Source organism: Urocitellus parryii, chromosome 3 (assembly GCF_045843805.1).
Source record: "Urocitellus parryii isolate mUroPar1 chromosome 3, mUroPar1.hap1, whole genome shotgun sequence".
NCBI lineage: Eukaryota > Metazoa > Chordata > Mammalia > Rodentia > Sciuridae > Urocitellus > Urocitellus parryii.
This window is the reverse complement of record NC_135533.1, coordinates 53,551,024-53,568,164: the sequence shown is the minus strand read 5'-3', so window position 1 is coordinate 53,568,164 and position 17,141 is coordinate 53,551,024. Positions and strand designations below refer to the sequence as shown.

The following is a 17,141-nucleotide window of genomic DNA, read 5'->3' as shown; positions in this document are numbered from 1 at the left end:
AGCTGGGCATCCAGACTGCTGGGACGTGTGACCACCTACGTGAGCCAACCCGCCTTGGTCTTGACGTGTCAGTTACGTTGTGGAGTTGGTCCTGCCTCCCGAGTCTGGCGTGGTTTAAAACTCAACGTGGAGAACTTTCTCCAGGGTCACCTTCCTTCCCTGAATTTATTCTCTTTACAACTATTTTAACTGGAGAATGAACTCAGCGGCACTCGACCACTGAGCCACGTCCCCAGCCCTGTTTTGTACTTTATTAGAGACAGTCTCACTGAGTTGCCTAGCGCCTCGCATTTGCTGAGGCTGGCTTTTACTCATGATACCCTGCCTCAGTTTCCCAAGCTGCTGAGATTTACAGGCCTGCGCCACCGCACCTGGCTAGATTACTCTGTTTGCATTTTTGTTTGATCAAAGTGTTCACAGAAAAGTATCCTCAGGGTCTCTTTAAAAGACATCTTTGGGTATAGACCTGAACATGCCTTTGGCTTCTCATCTGTCGCAGTGCGCAGGTGACATACAGGCTACCTTTATTACGTCATTCTTGTTTTGACCAAAACCTCCAGGGCTTCTCGACCCCAGCGCTGCTGGTATTATGGGGTGGGTAATTCTGTTGTGGGACTGTCCTGTGCATGGTGGCATGCCCAGCAACCTTGGCCTCTGGTCACATCCTTCCTGCAGATACTGAAGATCTGCTGGGAGCTCCAAGCTCCCAGTGAGAGCTATGGCTCTGGTAGGGAAGTAGCCGCGGTGAGCTTCCTGCTGACAGGGCCGAGGTCCTCAAGTAGGAAAACGGAGCCTCTGCCTCCCCTTGTTGGGACTGATTAGCTTCAGCAAGTTGAGCTTGTTTTCCTTTAAAGATTTCAGCTGAGCTTTGTGGGGTTTTGAGGTTTTGTTGCTGTGCTGGGGCTCGAACCCAGGGCCTCAGACATGCTAAGCAAAGCCCTGACTGAGCTATGTCCCCAGCCCCTTCTGGTCTTTGATTCTGTGTGATTTCATGCTTTTTAAATAATATGACTGCCTCAGATTTTTCACGATTCCTGTCTGAGAGTTTTGACTGGGGATTTTTGTGCTTCCTGTTTGTATTCAGTCGGAGTGGTGGGTCTGAGGAGCAAGTTGGTGTGCGTGTGGCATACACGAATCCATCCCAACTTTGTCTTATCTGCTAGAAAGTACTGAAGTTGAAAATACTGAAGCCGAGAATGTTTCCTTTTGTTGACAGCTTCCCAGATGACTGAGCAGTCCCATGAGAAGCCAGGTAACCCTGCGTCCGCGTGTGAAGTGACTTTGAACATTTCACCTGATATTTTGTGTTCAGGTAAAATTATTTTCTTTGTGATATTTGAGATTTAGAAATAACTTTCTCGCTTCATTTCTTATAGTTCCGTTGAGTAGAACATCTAGGTATAACTAGAACTCATAAATTTCACCCCAAATTTGGTATTGGAATAAATTAAGACCTGAGAAATGCATAAGTTAAATCTCCTTTTTTGGTTCCTGTGGGTTTTCTCTTATGCATTTGTTTCCTTGCTACAGAATCAATTGCTCATCTTTAAAACTTGTATGAACTGACCTGCACACCGTTTAAATAGGCCCGAACAGTCAGCTGAGTTGCTCCTCGTGCTGTTCAGTGAACACGTGGGGTGTGTTGAGTGGGGTCAGCGGGTGTGTGTGTGTTATTCTAACGGGGCCTTGGTTCACTGGGGATGACGGGTTTTCAGGGCTGCGACTTCTCTGGTTGCACTGGGTTTCCTGGATTTCTCATCCATCCCACAAGAGGGCCTGAACGATGGCAGTCAAGGACTGCTAATGTCTGAGAGGTTCCGGGGCCGCCTCATGGAGGCTGCAGCAGTGGCAAGGCCCAGGTGTTGAGCCGTTGGGAGGTTCGGGCCCCTTCCCCTGCCTGGTCGCTCCCTGTCATCCCTTCTGTGTTGGCTGAGGTCATTTGCCCAGTTACCTAAAGTGCCCTTTTTGTACCCCTGGTTTCCCACGGGTTGGAAATGGAGGGTGGTGGCAGGGATCGCGGGTTACCGCTCATGGACGCTGCTCTGCCCAACTTCCTGCTGCATCGGGTCCAGGCTCCCGTCAGCCCTGTGAGTTAGGGCACCACCACACCCACCCTGCCGGAGGGGACCAGCACGCAGGGAGGCCAAGCAGCTTGTGCAGGGTCCCCGGTTTGTGAGGGGCAAACCCAGGCTTCTGACTTGAGGAGTCGGATTCAGAATGCGTTCTCTGGACGACCATCACGTTGCAAGTTGGCATTTTGGAAAGTGACGAGCGTATGCACCTCCACAGGCCAGTCAGTGACTTATATTTCCAGCTTCTTCCCCAAAGACGGGTTGACCTAGGCATAGCATGGCCCTGCCCTACAGACTCTAGGAAAGTTCTTCCTTTGGTTCTTCCTCTGGGGGTCGGGGTGGGCATTAAAGATTGATCCTAGGGGTGCTCTACCATTTTTTTTCTTTTAACTTTGAGATAAGGTCACACGGTTGCTGAGACTGGCCTCAAACTTGTGATACTCCTGCCTCAGCCTCCTGAGTTGCTAGATAATAAGTGTATGCTACTACACCCAACATTGAACTTGGTTTTTAAAAGTAGAGGTGGAGTGATCTCGGAAAGTTACAGCAACCTATGTTGCTTCCAGACTGTGTAGCCAAAGTGGGGGCCTCCAGCCAGCCAGCAGGCTGTGTCCACAGCGGAGCCAGGCCTGGGCTAGACACGGCTGTCCTAGCAGTCTGTGTCATGGTGAGCAGGACAGTCACCATGGCAAGTGTGGTGCACGTAGGTGCCACAGGAGAACCTGGCTGACGAGCCTGGACCTGGGTGCTGCTCAAGGGAGTTTGGGAGGATGGATCCTACCCAGAGGGTCCGAGTCGAGGGAGATGGGGAGGAGTGTGGAAGGGTGCAGAGTGTGCAGGTGGTGTGCAGCAGCCCAGCCTTGCTCTCGGGGAAACAGCCCCTGGTCTCACTTTTGAGTATAAAGATGTAAGGCCTTCACTGGAGGCAGGAAGGCCGAGGCAAGCTGTGGTGATTGGGGCACTGTTTCCTGGGACTGGCACACGACCTAGTCTGAGTGACCCAGGACACTCTACCGCTGAGCCACCTCCCCGGCCCTTTTGACTCTTTTAGACTGAGTTGCTGAGGCTGGCCTTAAACTTATAGTCCTTCTGCCCTGGCCTCAGAGCTGCTGGGATTACAGGTGTGCACCGCCACACCTGGCTGAACTGTGTAATGGGGGAGACCAACCTCGCTCGTGACCCTGCTGGGCAATGTGGCTTCAGTCACCCATGCTGCTAGACTGCCCCGCTCTTCTAGGGTTCGAGTGGCTGTGTCTTCATGCCCAGGCTTGTCTTCCTACAGCCCCGTGGGTGAAGCTACCTGTTCCTTTGTAATATAACCCCTTGCCCTCTTCAGGATAGAATGTTCCATGGAAGTGCCTTGTGTGTGTCCCCTACTCTTACTGTGCCCTTGGGTGTGGCCTACCCAGATGTCAGTCAACCTGCTGACAGTGGACATCATGAAGGTAGATTCAGCCCCCTGAAACCTGACCTCTTGCCTCATTTGAATAGCTTCTCAAGAGAGCGTGTGCTCTGTCTCTTCGGACCCTTAAGGTCAGAGGAGGCATCACAGCGACCCCAAAGAAAATATTTGCCTCCTGTGTGGTTATTTTGCGCATCCAGTTAGCCCAGTTTACCTGGAGTGACCCCTGAGCCTTTTAGTGGCGAACAGAAACCCAGCAGTATAATATTTAAACCATTTTTTAAAAGTTAGGTCTTTATGTTTTTCAGACGACTTCTTTGCTGGTGGCTCACGCTCACCTTTGGATGCTTTCCATGGAGAATCGAGATGTAGAAACCAGGGAAGCCAATCGGGAAGGACTACTAATGAAACTAGAAGTGATACGTGCACGTCCTCGTGTGTGTTAGAAATAGACAGCACTTGTTCACCAGCTCTGTCTGGTCGCCTCTGTCCCTCAAGCCCTCAGAGATCCGCGAGTCCTCTTTCGGAGGAGGAGAGGAGTTGGCAGAAAGACGCTGTAGGAGAAGCAGTCGCCCCCGACGGGAGGCCAGCCCAGGGTGTGTCTGGGGACTGCTCCACAGCGCCTGCTTCCACGGTGTTGGTGCACTCACGGCCCTGGAGCGCCTCCCCAAGGCGGGAGAGGGCATCCGTGGGCTTGGGCTCACCTCCAGAAGAGCAGGTGAAGAAAAGGAGACTCAGCCGAAAGCCTGCCACGCCCAGGTCGCAGCTCAGGTTGGAGCGTGGCCTGCTGCTAGCCGCCAGGCCTGCCCCCGCCACTCCTGATGGTGGGGAGTCCTACGAGGACTATTTCTCACCTGAAAACCTGAGGGAAAGGGGTTCGGAGCAGTCTGCCGCCGGATCTCCACTGCCAAGCCATGCGCAGCTCGGCTGCAGGAGTCTTTTTAAGAGGAGGGCAAGGAGTTTAATAGAAATGGCTGATTTTTCCTGCATTGGTGAAAGCCCCAGATCGGTCCCTGTGACTCAGCTAACAGCAAAAACTTGCTCCCAACTTCAGAAGCCTGAAAAATTCGAAGAGAACCCGGATTCCAGTCGCACAGCTGCCGGGCAGACGCCTGCCGCCGAGGACGGCCGGGGGGGCGCGGGGCAGGCCGCAGACGCTTGCCCACGTGGAAGCCCCGCGCCACCAGAAGAACGCGAGGGCGACTTGTGTCCCCTCGAGCGAAGCGGGGAGGACATGAGAGGGTCCCTTTGTGTACAAAGCAGGCAGGAAAGAGGCTCCCCCTCCTCAGTGCTGGACCCTGCCAACGCCGGGTGCTTCACCTCCAAAGTGAATTTTGAAGCTGATTATAATGTGGAGAAATCTACAGAAGAGAAGGAAAACCTGCCCACGGCATATAGCGCAAGTATGTGCATCTTTTTAATATTATGAAAGTCTGTAACATGTGTCCATACTTAAAACCTACCGCATTCTTCATAATTTAAACCGTTCTTCTGACTTTAAAGAAGTGATAAATCTTAGGGGTGCTTGCTTGCCCTGTGGACTCGTCAGCCAGCTGTTGTTAATACACTTCCCCAAGCTTTCTCCCTGGTACAGGTGAAAGGGACAGGAGTCCTGGCGGGAGCAGTTGGCCGGGCAGCACTTGTCCTGCCCTTTGTGGGCTCCCTGTGGCACACCAGGACTTTAAAATCTGGGCTCGCTCCCGGCGGCTGTTCATATAGCAGGAAATTAAGATGGCATGAGCTGGTGATTCTGTCAAGGAAGGAGGTGTGAAAGGGGCAACTTGGAAACATCAGCCTTTATTTTTGAAGCAGGTTTGGGTGATGTTAACTTTATTCCTGTCTGTACTCTAATTGTAACTATTATGATGACTTATTTATTGAGCAGCATAATAGACTATGTAGAGCGTCAGCGAATGCAGAAGTAGTAATGATAAACATTTGGCACTTCATTGAAAATTCTTGGCTCTGACCATCCTTACCTAAAGATTTGGGTAAAACCTGAATAAGACTCGGTTGACTCCAAGTTGTTTCTCTAGTGTCCAGTGGTTTTAACCACCATTTTCAAGAGGGAGAAGTCACCAGGAGTGAAGTAACCAGAAGTGTTGCATATCTTCTCCTGGATTATAAGTTCTCCAGAATTGTCTCACTAAAAATATTAATATAATTTTCTATATTTTAACCCTGATATTTCTTTTTTTTTTTTTCTTTTTTTTTTTTATTGGTCGTTCATAACATTACATAGTTCTTAATACATCATATTACACGGTTTGATTCAAGTGGATTATGAACCCTGATATTTCTTAACATGTCAAATTGTAGCTTGAGCTTAGTGTTTTCAAATTGTAGACCCGTGTTGCCTCTAAAGTGGGTGTGAAGTAGTTCGCAGTGGGCTGTTCCGGTGGTCAGAACACCATGCTCCCCAGCCTGTGCTCTTACTCTGTTTTCACCTAGTGTATTTTTAAGGTTTTGAATAGCTTTTAGTGACAGGCACACAGGAATTACCTGGAAGAACACTGATTCCAGACAGTGTCGCCCCTTAAATCCCAGTGTTGATGAGAGTAGAGCAGTCCTTGGGACTGACGTGGCTCTTGTCCCAGGGCTGAGCCGGGGTGTCCCCAGCCCTGAGTGGGAGAGGACGAGGGGCCAGGGCTGGTTGCCTCCCTAGGACTTGGAGACATTAGACTGTGAGGGTGGGTGTGGGCCATCACACGGGTGTGCAGGCAGCTCCTGTGTCCTTGTCTGACTCAGATGGGAACCGTGTGTGTGCCTGGTGTAGGGCATCTTCTGGAGCCTTGTGCCTCTCTTCATTCACATCATCCCCACGAGACAGAAATCATCAGATCCTAGGGCAAGAAGAGACTTCCATGCTGTGTAGCCCGGTCGACCCTCTTACTTGGAGAATAATGGAGACTCATTGATGAAGTATCTGCTGTCGGCCACTGGGTCTTGGGGGAACCTACCACTGCAAAACCTTGAAGCCCTCAGTTACATGGACTCGCGCTCCTGCCGCACCGTAGCTGTGAGCAGGAGACGGCCCCCTTCAGACGAGGCCTCTCCAGACCTTCCAGGCTGAAATAGTCTTTTCAGTTCACTTGTGCCTTTTACTGTTTTCAACGTCTCGTGTGTGGAAAGGTTTCAAGAGCAAGTTACAAAAACTCAGTGATAAATAAGACTTAATTGTGTTTAAGATGTTGACTTCGTTTCCATGTTTTAACTTATAGGCAGTGCACATGTTTGTTCACATTGTAGTAAAGGTGTTGGGTGAGGTGGCAGCTCTCGGGTGGCACAGATCACCAGTGCAGAGGTGGAAAAGGGCCAGTAGCTGTTACTGGGACCATTTTGATCCAAATCCAAGGTGACAGCCAACATGAACGTCCTAAGGCAGTTTGCAGGAGCAGGGTGGCCAGAGCAGCCACGAGCCCTTGAGCTGGAGCGGGGGATGGCCTGCGTCCCCAGGAAGAGCAGCAGTTTTAATTGGCTTTTCAGTGTGATGAAGTCCCTTGGGTGCTTGGAGCACAAGAGTAGTCAAATGTGATGTTTTAAGTGGACCCTGGATGTTTTGGGGAGCAGACTGGCTTACACCTATTGCTGGAGGCAATCACTGTTGACCTTGTCCTTCAGGCAGACACCTGAGTGTGCAGAGGGACAAACATTAACGGTTTGCTTGTGCATATGTAGAATTATCCTGTTGCCTTGAAATTTGTTGCCTTTTTAAAGTTAAAATGCCATATTTCCATGATGGTATTGATATGCTTCATTTTTTTTTTATTAATCTATATCAAGGGTCAGTAATTTTCTGTAATCAGTAAATATTTGGGGGTTTGTGGGCCAAGTCAAGGCTTGTAGGTACTTGGGCAGATAAGACATTTTCAGTTTTAATGAAACAAACAGTAGGTTTTTTATAATGTAGGGCTATTGAGAATACAACTCTTTAGGTGGGGAGAATAATATTGAGGCTCAAATTGAGTTTTCCTGTCACAAATTACTAAGTGTTCATTAAGGCTGATGTGTAATAAAACATCTTAATAAGATTTTCCCTATTTCACCTGGGAAAAGGCCTTTGCATAATAGGTTTTGTCAAATTCTGATACCAGTCCAGGAGCGAATGATTTTCATGGTGCATGTTTGCTGCTGAGAAAGTTTCATGAAATTTGAGACTGCCCCTTTCTGTGCCTTTCAGAATGTCCTTGCAATACAGATTAGTCAGTTGGAAGTTAGAAGGCAGCTCAGCTGTGCTGGTGGAGGGATTTTTGAAGTGAGAACATCTTTGCTCCTGCATCAGGTCTGGAGAACACTGCTGTAGCTCAAGGAAAATGTCTACAGCAAATTCAGATAGGCATGGAGAGTCCACGAGATGAGGTTTCGGTACGCTGCTGAAGCTGGCCTGGAACTCATGGTCCTCCCGCCTCAGCCTCCTGGGTAGCTGGGGTGACAGGTGTGCACCACTGTGTCCCTGAGGGCCAAGATGGGAAGGCTGCAGAGAAACGTCCCTCCTGCCCGAGGTGCTGACCACAGCCTTTCAGCCACCTGACATTGGTTTGAACTTCGAGCTGGGCTCCTACTTGCCTCACTGATGAAGGGGGCAGAAGGGTGCTGTGTGGCCGTCCGCAGAAGCGAGTCCTTTTCACACCGCACGCCACTCCTGCCCCCTGGTTTGATGCAGCTTTCTCCTGTGCTGTGTGATGGGAATTTACGTGTCAGCATTTTGTACACGTGGGCTATCTGAGCAACCCGGCGAGTGCAGCTGCCAGATTCTTTTTCATAGCTAGTAGTCGTGAGCTGTTGGAGGTTGATGGTTAACTACTCTTCTAGCTGTCTACCAGGTCTTAATGAAGCAAGTTTCAGACAAAGTGACTCGGGTATCTGTTGACAGGCGGAGGAATCGGTCCACCAGAGGGCAGATGTGCTGAAGCCCCAGTCTGTCCCTGCTTGACTGTCCATACTTTATCTGAAAGGTTGACCAGTATTCTTGGCACACGTGTCTGATCTTTTCAGCTACCAGGTATCTTCAGTTAGATGCTGAGGATGCCATTGAGGGATGCCAGCTGTAGCTCACTCTGGATTTCCAGGCTCTGTGTGAGCAGGGTTCGCCCCGGAGCATTTAAACCGATCCATCCATTTTTGGAAGCCCTTGAATTTTACCAGTCAAACTTTAACATCTACTGTGCTGATGAACCAGCTAGTGATGTCACCAAGTTCAGCTCACTTGTCACACCCCTGTGGCAGTTAACAAAGCCTGCAGTGTTGGCCTGAAGGACTCGAAGCTGGCTTGGAGTATGGTCTGCTAGTGTTGTGGCTGATGCTTCTGGAGTGGTCTGGTGGCCTGTGCTGCTGTTGTCACGAGATGCTTCACCTTGCTGGTCCGGTCTGTGACGGATGTCGTGCTGCCTGTACTGACTTCGGGTGGGCGTGGCCCCTGCCTGCATCTCTGCCTGGGAAGGACCATGGGGTGGCACCCTGGCTCTGAAGGAGTGCCTGCCTGGAGGAGGTCAGTAGGGCTCAAGTTGAGGTTTATTTACATCACGACTGAGAACTAGCGGCAGAAATGCTACAGTCATTGTGGAGGCCATGTATGTATAGAATGCGCATAATCCCAAGGCAGAGAATCGCATCTTTACATTGGATCTGCACCACTGAGCAAGCTTGAGAATCCTGGTGTTTTTTAGTCGTTAAAATCATCAATGTACACCTTCTTAAAAATTTAGTTAAGGTATTTTGTATGTGCTTTGAGAACTAGCCCATCCACTCATAGGCATGTAGGTGTTCCTATCTGATAGTCTGTACATCTCAGTATTTCTTCATTCAGGAGGAAGTGAGGATTATTGTAGCAAATAAGTGTACATGAATTCCTTAAATATTTTAAATTGAAGAGTAACTATTGCACTTCTGGATGATTCAGATCATCTAAGTATGGCAAAGAGAGCATTTCTCGGCCCTCTTCCCCACAGTCTGCCCCACTCCCTGGGGCCTTAAGCTGCAGGCAGTCTGAACAGCTCAGCATGGGTGTCAGCTAAAACAGGAAGGTTGGCTATGAGGCAGGCAGGCTGCAATCCTTTAACCGACTGGTTACGCGTTTTCGTCAGTCAGATGTTTGCATCTATTATGTGCAGGGTGTTCAGACAGATGCAGGTAATGTTAATACGGAGCTCACCTCCCTTGGGAGGTTAGGCAAATAGGAAAGACAGTCAAGCCACTGAATGCCAGGGAATTCAGAAGGTGCAGAAAACTCCCGATGGGAAAATTATGTAGTGTTAAAATATGGGTTTATGTAAGTTAGTTTTAACTGTCTGAATGGAAGTTTCTGCTTTATAATTACCTCAATCTATTGTAGACCATGATTAGATCATCCCCCCCCCCCCCCCCCCCCCGAAAGTTAAAGTGAACTTGATTGTAACGGCTGAGAGCACAGTCCCAGATGAGGCTGTTAATAAACTGCACATATCCCAGTGGTGGGAAGTGTCTGTCCTGTCTTAAGGTTTTTTCCCCACAGTTTTAAGCTTTTTGCATTCTTAAATTCATTATTCATATCTTGGACTCAAATATTCCCATTTAAAAGTTCCCATTAGGATAATATTTAGATGGTATTATGCTTATTTACATGTTAAAATCACGGGTTCTTAAATTGCCTTCAGAAGCCTTTTTGGCCCTTGAATTCTGCATGGTGCTCCTACACGTGACTCATTTGTCAGATACACCAGTGTCCTTCACCTGCCTGCTGTCCTGGAGTAGGAAGAGGGATGTGCAGAAGGCAGACCTTGGAAAGGAGAGCTCATTTGTTTCCAGGCAGACCTTCAACACGGGCTGCTCTCCTCTTTCTCAGCACCCTCTTCCCCTCTCCCTCCTTCCCCGGGACTTGATTCACTACTGTCCTCGTGCTGCCTTAGCCTGGTCCTGCCTCAGCAGGGATCCCATCCCACGTTCCCCCAGTATCAACTCTTTCTTAACCTCGCTTACGTGCGTTGAGAGGCGGAGATGGTGATGCACGCTGAGAGGTGAATGACCCTTGGCGTGACTGTGATATTATACAAACTTCTAAATGGTGAAGCTTCAGATAATACAGCATGACAAATTCGGCAGTGATGAAGTTCTTTTATCTCTGAATTTGGTTATTCTATGAAAACTTAGACCTGAATCACTGGAAAGAAGCTAGCATGAGGAGTGGGGTTTGATAAGGAGATGCTGTGCACTGAACTGTGACCCCTGAAAATTCTTGTGTTGGAGCCTTGCCCCTGAATGTGCTGACATTTGGAGTCTGGACTTTGGGATAGGATCGGCTTAGAGGAGGTCATGAGGCTGGGCCGTCATGGTGCCGAACTGCCTTTAAAGGATGAGAGACCCCTGAGGCTTGCTCTTCTGAGCCCGGTGGAGGCGGCTTCTGCAAGCCAGGGAGAGAACCTGCACCAGAACCTGTCACGTCACTCGGATCTCAGTCTCCAGGACTGAGAAAATCCATTTGTTGCTCAGGCCACTTGGTCTGTAGTGTGGGGTCACAGCAGCCTAAGCTGATGAAGATGTCCATCAAACCAGGCTGTGATGGAGGATGAGGGATGAGGGTGAGACCGTGGGCATGACGCACTACAGTTCCTGAGACTGTCAAAATAGATGTCCACTAACTCATTGGATATATCCATTCATACCCTACCTGGGATTTCTGGACAAGGGACAGAATCGGGACTCTCCGTAAGGCCCACTTTAAGGGGGCAAAGGGTGAGTGTTGAAGTCATCTAGGGAAGAAGCCTGTGAACGACCCATGACACAGGAGCACTCGGGAGAAGCAGGTGGGAACCACAGATGGCAGGTAGACCTGCCTCTGGATCTGCAGCAGGTGGACACTGAGCCACCGTGCACACTCAGCTGCTTTCGGCTTCCTGATTAAAATCTACAGAGAAGACTTCAGTAAATCGCTGGTGAATGGGCAGAATGTTGGAAATGTAAGTCTTTTACTTCCATCATTTTGTGACTGCAAGACCTGTGGAATTGTGAAAATGCACCGTGATTGTTGGTCTTGATGTTGAGGTGGTTCTGATGCTCTGCCTAGAGCTTTCTGCCTGCAGAATGCTTTGCCACCTGTCTCTGTTAGGCAAGAACCGAGGCAAGTACTGAAGCACGTGGCTGCTGACCTTTTTTCAGTATACTAGGAAGCTGCAGACTTGCGTGTGATTCAGTATTGAGAGACTTCATCCCTAAATTATCCTTAGTCCTGTTTAATTTTGATATACTCTTCCTTTCAATATATTTTAAAATGAAAATGCATAGTGGTTACAATTAACACTGATTCTAATCTTCTAGTTGTTTTTAGTCTTAGACCTTAAAGATGAAGGGCAGGTTCATCCAGGTTCCACCATAGGGCTTAGGAGTTCTCAGCACTTAAACAAGACTACTGAAAGTCACAGGAGTGAACAGCAGTAAGAAACTCGGCTAGATCTTGGCACAAACTGCATGACATCCTCCCACACAGCCTCTCGCCTCCTGCTCTCTTCCATTGCTTGCTTGGCTGGCTGAGGTCCTAGTTTATGGGATAGTCACCTGGCGCTGAGCAGGGCTTGGGAAGACTGGACACTAGACTGCAGGGGACAGGGCATCACAGTGGCTGCCATTTCCAGAGGGACCAAGTGTAGGAGTTCATAGGCAGAGAATGTTGGTTTCTTGACTCAGAACCTGACCCTGAGATGTATCGGGACCAGGGTCGCGGATGACAACGAATCTGGATTCAGGAAAATGCCTCACCATTGTTGTCCTGTGTTTTTTGAACTGTTTTTGAAGTTTTCAGATCAGACTCTCCACTTAGTTGTACTTTGTTATATCATGGTGTCCTGTCTGTAGACTTTCTTAAGCAATGTGAACTTTGGGAGTGGTGACATTATTTTTTGCATCGAGTATTTCCTTTCCTGTTGGTTGGGACAGTGTCTCATGCGTTTGCATCTCCAGAGGGAGCCTCTCGTCATTGGTGTTTGTCGATGAGCACGTCAGTGAATGAGTGGGGTGTGCAGTTAGGCTGACCGTTGCCTGACTAGGGCTGAGACCGTGGCCCCTGCAAGTGCCGGCGTATCAGGACTGCATGATGGCCCTTGTTATGTCCTCAAAAAATCCAACTTTAGTTCACCAAGTGGGCGACTTGGGGTGCAGAGAGGATGGAGCGCCACATAGGGCATCAGCAGCAAGCAGGTGCACCCCAACATAGCTCTCTTCATCATGGGTTTTGGGGGAGTCCACTCGGTATAGCACCTAACGGAACCACAGTGCACTCGCTGGTGTGTCTTCATGGCAAGATGTTGGCCTAAGATGGGAATCTTGGGGGAGCGTACCCAACTGTCATCTGCAGATTGAAATCTGGAGCTTTGCACTGTAGACTGAGATCACTTCCAGCCTCTCACCTAGAACCACCTTCTCCAAGGAGCTGCGTTTTGGTGATTGTGGTGCTACATTGCACATGTAAACGTCCCAAGCAATTCACTTAACTGGACAGTCAGGGACAACTCTGCCCATGTGGTTACAGTGTAGCATCACATTTGTCCCTTTGATAATGCAAGACAAGGTATGCATATGTATGCCTTGGACTTTTGGACTCCTGGACTCCTGTCAGGGACAGGAATTTTCAAAGAGCAAAGACATGCATGCTGACGTAGAGGCCCACAGGTTCCCGTCACCACTGAACACAGTAAAAGGGACTCCTCGTTGTTTTGCTGACATTGCTTCAGTATTCATTCCACCTACACTCTAACCTTTGGTCCACTTGGGTTTTAGGTGCCACAAGGAAGGCTGCTCCGGATGGCTCTCAAGAAGGCTTTCAGGACTGTGTCCAGCCTCCTGAGGAATCGAAGGAAGGCGGGAAAGGCCAAAAGGTCAGTGCGACATTGTAATGTTCCACCTTGCATGGAGGAAACGAGTCGGCAACTTATGTTCTCTTAAAAAGTTGACTGTGGGTGAATGTCGGAGAGATCTGGATCTGACAGCTGGGGTCTCACTTGGGACAAGCTGGCCCTGTCACTCTGCCAGCAAGTTCCCTGCTGGCAGAGAAGCCTGGAGGTCTCTGGGGCCTGATGGGCTGTGCCCAGGTTAGTTGCCCTTTTGTAGCTTCAGCAAGTGTTTCCTGGACAGGGAGAGAACCCAGACGGCTTTGACCTACGACTCTCAGCCTCGTTTTTATGAGGCCCAGGAGGAATCACAGAGAAACTTGAGTTAGAGCTACAGGGGGACCACAGAGCACTGAATGCCAAGACCAGCTTTGCTTCAGCCGGAGAGTTTCAGAAGTGCAAGTCTAGAGAGCGGTGCAGAGATGAGTGGTCACGGTTTATCATGCTGCAGGTGATTGGGAAGGAGGAGACCTGTGTTTAACGTGCAGTTCTAGGTGTGAAAGCTACAACTTCCTGGTACTTTGAGATCTAATGTGGAGTGGGGAGAGGCATTATGTCAGCATCTTAGGTTGTGACCAGCCTACAAAAGCACTGTCCGGTTTCCTTGTATTAGGTCCTCTGCAGAACCGCACAGGGATTGGACTAGTGAATTCAAGACAAGTTTCTGACCTATGGCTCACAGGCCTCGAGGGTCCTTGGTATCTCAGTTATTCCCTTTTGACCTGCGGAAATGGAGGTCTTCTCTGCTTGTTTTTGTTCCCTGTTAGATTTCAAGTTAATTTATGTTAAGCTGAAATTTGAGACTTTTTAACTTAGTCATGTTTTTATGTGGAACTATATATTAAGGGATTAGATTTTATCAAGCACCAAACTTGGTTTTTTTCTTTAAAAAACAAAAATAAACCTTGTAGTTGAATTTTAACATTAAGAAAAGTAAGTTCATGACTAGCTCTTCCATCAGCTAATTCCTGGAGGACCTGCATGTACTGCAGTGGAGGGGGCTGGCCCTAGGGTATGGGGTGGCCTCTTACGTTGGTACCACTGGTTACCTGTGGTGATTCCTGCTTCTTCGCAGGTTGAAATAACATTAGAGAAGCACAGCGAGGCAAGCATATAAAGCAGGGTTGACTTAAAAAGGGGTAACAGACTTTTCCCGGGAGGGAGAAGGGGGCCATAGCTGATATCCTGGTATCTCGGTATACCAAGAAGTGAGGGTGATTTGCCTTTTTATATGTCCTAGGCTTCCTTTTTCTCCCACTCTCTTCTCCTTCTTTCTCCTTCCTAGGAAATGCTAGATGGGATGGCCCTAAGGTGGAAAACAGGTGGACTGGAGGGGCTGGGGAAGGGGATCCCTGCAGGAAGGGGCTGTAACTAACTACTCCCTGTAGGGGGATAGTCCCTGGGCAGGTTATCTGGATAAGGTGGAGGAGGAGCTCTGAAGGAATCAGCCTCTCAATCTCTCCATTCTCTGGGTCTGGCCTTGGCCTCTCTGCCTGTCTAACTCTGGCTTCTATATCTTCACCTGAGGGCTGGCTTACCTGTCCTTTCTGAAGTTATGAAATAGATTGAAATTCAGTTGTCCTGTGGCCCGATGCTCTTTTTTTTAAATCTGAAGCTTGGAGTTGTGCATTCAGGTCCTGTCTGCCTTGGCTGCCCTGCAAAGCAGGCCCAGTAGGGGTGGCTTATCCTGAATCTGTGTCGTAGGAAGGTTCAGGGTAAAGATGGGCAGGTCGGGAAGATGGGGAAGTAGGAGCCTGTGGAGGCAGTAGCAGCTGCTGGAGGGGTTGGCCTGGGAATGGATGCCAGAACCTGGCGGAGGAGAGGTGCCAGAGTGGGCCTCCATGGTTCTCCGTAGCTTCACTGAGGTGGTGGTCTTTCTTGAGGGTCACTGGCCTGCCTGTCTTTGATCTGATCTGAAAGTTCCCAGCTGTTACTCCGTCCCTTTTTCTCATGCCTCCGTGGCTGGGGGTGCAGTCACAGGTTGGCCTCTGTGGCCCACACGTCGTGGCTTCCTGTGGAGTGGTCCTCTCGCATCTTGTTCATTCTGTGCATTTTTACTGACCTCTTGCCCATTTCATCCTTTCCTCTTCATCTGTCTATTCTGGTGCTGAACACCCCCATTGAGCTTCCACATTTCATACTTTTATCCTTGTAATTTGACTTTTGTCCCATAATTCTCTGCTAAAATCATTAAACCTTATTTTATGTTTTTGAGCACGTGAAGCGCATGTAGTTTGGAATCTGCCTGATAACTCCATTTTGTTTTCTGTCTGTTTCTTAGTTTTCAGTCAGATGTCCCATATCTCGTGTGCCTGGTTATCTTTGGTTTGTCTTCTAGTCAGGAGCTGACATGATTTGAAGTCGTGCTTCTGTCCCTGAGGCCGGGTGTCCCCAGGGAACTTAAACCTCGTGTGCTGCTTTGAGTCTGTGGTTTATTTTTCCATGTTTATCACCTGGCTCCTGGGCGGTGTCTTCAGGTAGCGTGCGTGTGTGTGCGTGTTCGTGTGCGTGCGTGTCTGTCTACACTCTGGCCAGCTTTGCTAATTGATCACAGTGAAGAGGTTGTATAGGACTATAGTCCACCTTTACGTTTCATTAAAAATGTAAGGTCAGGCAGCGGTGACCAAAAGGAGGCAGATTTTAAAAGGCTGCTTTATTGAGATTTCGCTCCCGGGCGGAACCCTCAGACCAGCAGAGTGGGTCTAAGGAGAAGTGTGGGGAGCGCGACAGGACTGGAATTTTTACTGGGCTTAGGGCAGGAAGGGAGGGCTTGGGACAGGAAAAGGGGTCTTTAGAGTCTGTTGTCCCACTGGGGTGGGTTGGGGGAGCTGGCGAAGATCCAGGATTGACCAGGAGACCCTGCTGATGGGTGGTTCCGCGGCGCCTGCTTGGTGGTACTTTGACGCACACAGGTTGCTTAATCACCTCAAACCCACCCAACAAAGATGACTTCTGCAGACAGGGTTTCTGCTCCAGACCCTTCAGAGAAAGGAGCCATGAAAGACCAAGACAAGAGAAGGGCTTTCAAAAGGTGAACTTTCTAGTCCTTGTTTGCAAAAGATATTTGAGATGAACTTAATTTCTTTTAAGAGTGAAAACAATTACTATTCAATGAGGAATTGTAGAATCCGAGGTAGAACTTCTGTTATTAATTCTTATTGTTTATTAGCTTATTAACTTTTGATTCAGTATGTACTGTTAATGGGAGAAGTCGTGAAAGGAGGAACCAGGAGACAGTGAACGAGAAATGACAGACCAGGCAGAGATTCACACAGGAGTTTATCTGTCAGAGCTGACAAGTAAAGGCACATCTCTCTATAGACAAGGGGGCAAACCAGGCTTGGGGTTCGGGACTTTTATGAGGCAGGCTTGGGGATTAGAGCGCAGAGGGTCCTAATGAAGTGGTTAAGGGTGGGGTTAGTATGAGGGAGTGGTTAGCCTTTCTCAGTAAAGCCCTTGGGCAGGAAAGTGAAATTTTTCTTAACATGGCGGCTATCACTTAAGATGGCTGTCCAGATGCTAAGCAAGGACCTTACAGTCACTATAGAAGTCAGTGGAAAAATCAGACTCCCCTAATTGTTTTTGGTTTTTGTACCAGGGATTGAACCCAGGGGTGCTTAACCACTGAACCACATCCCCAACCCTTTTTATATCATTATTTTAGAGATGGGATCTCACTAAGTGGCTTAGAGCTTGGCTAAGTGCTGAAGCTGACCTTTAATTTGTGATCCTCCTGCCTTAGCCTCCCAAGCGACTGTGATTACAGGTGTGCACCACTGTGCCTGGCCTTGTTGAGCCACTTTTGAGTTAAGC

General features: G+C 48.9%; 1 protein-coding gene across 1 annotated transcript in view; it reads left to right on the top strand.

Moving 5' to 3' along the window:
- The window catches only part of LOC144253708 (microcephalin-like), a 62,278-nt gene that overhangs the window by 26,963 nt on the left and 18,174 nt on the right, over window positions 1–17,141 (top strand). The window contains exons 6-8 of the mRNA XM_077796428.1: window positions 1,217–1,312; window positions 3,783–4,877; window positions 13,219–13,316. Coding sequence (XP_077652554.1) covers window positions 1,217–1,312; window positions 3,783–4,877; window positions 13,219–13,316 — 1,289 coding nt within the window. The remainder of the gene's footprint in view (window positions 1–1,216; window positions 1,313–3,782; window positions 4,878–13,218; window positions 13,317–17,141) is intronic.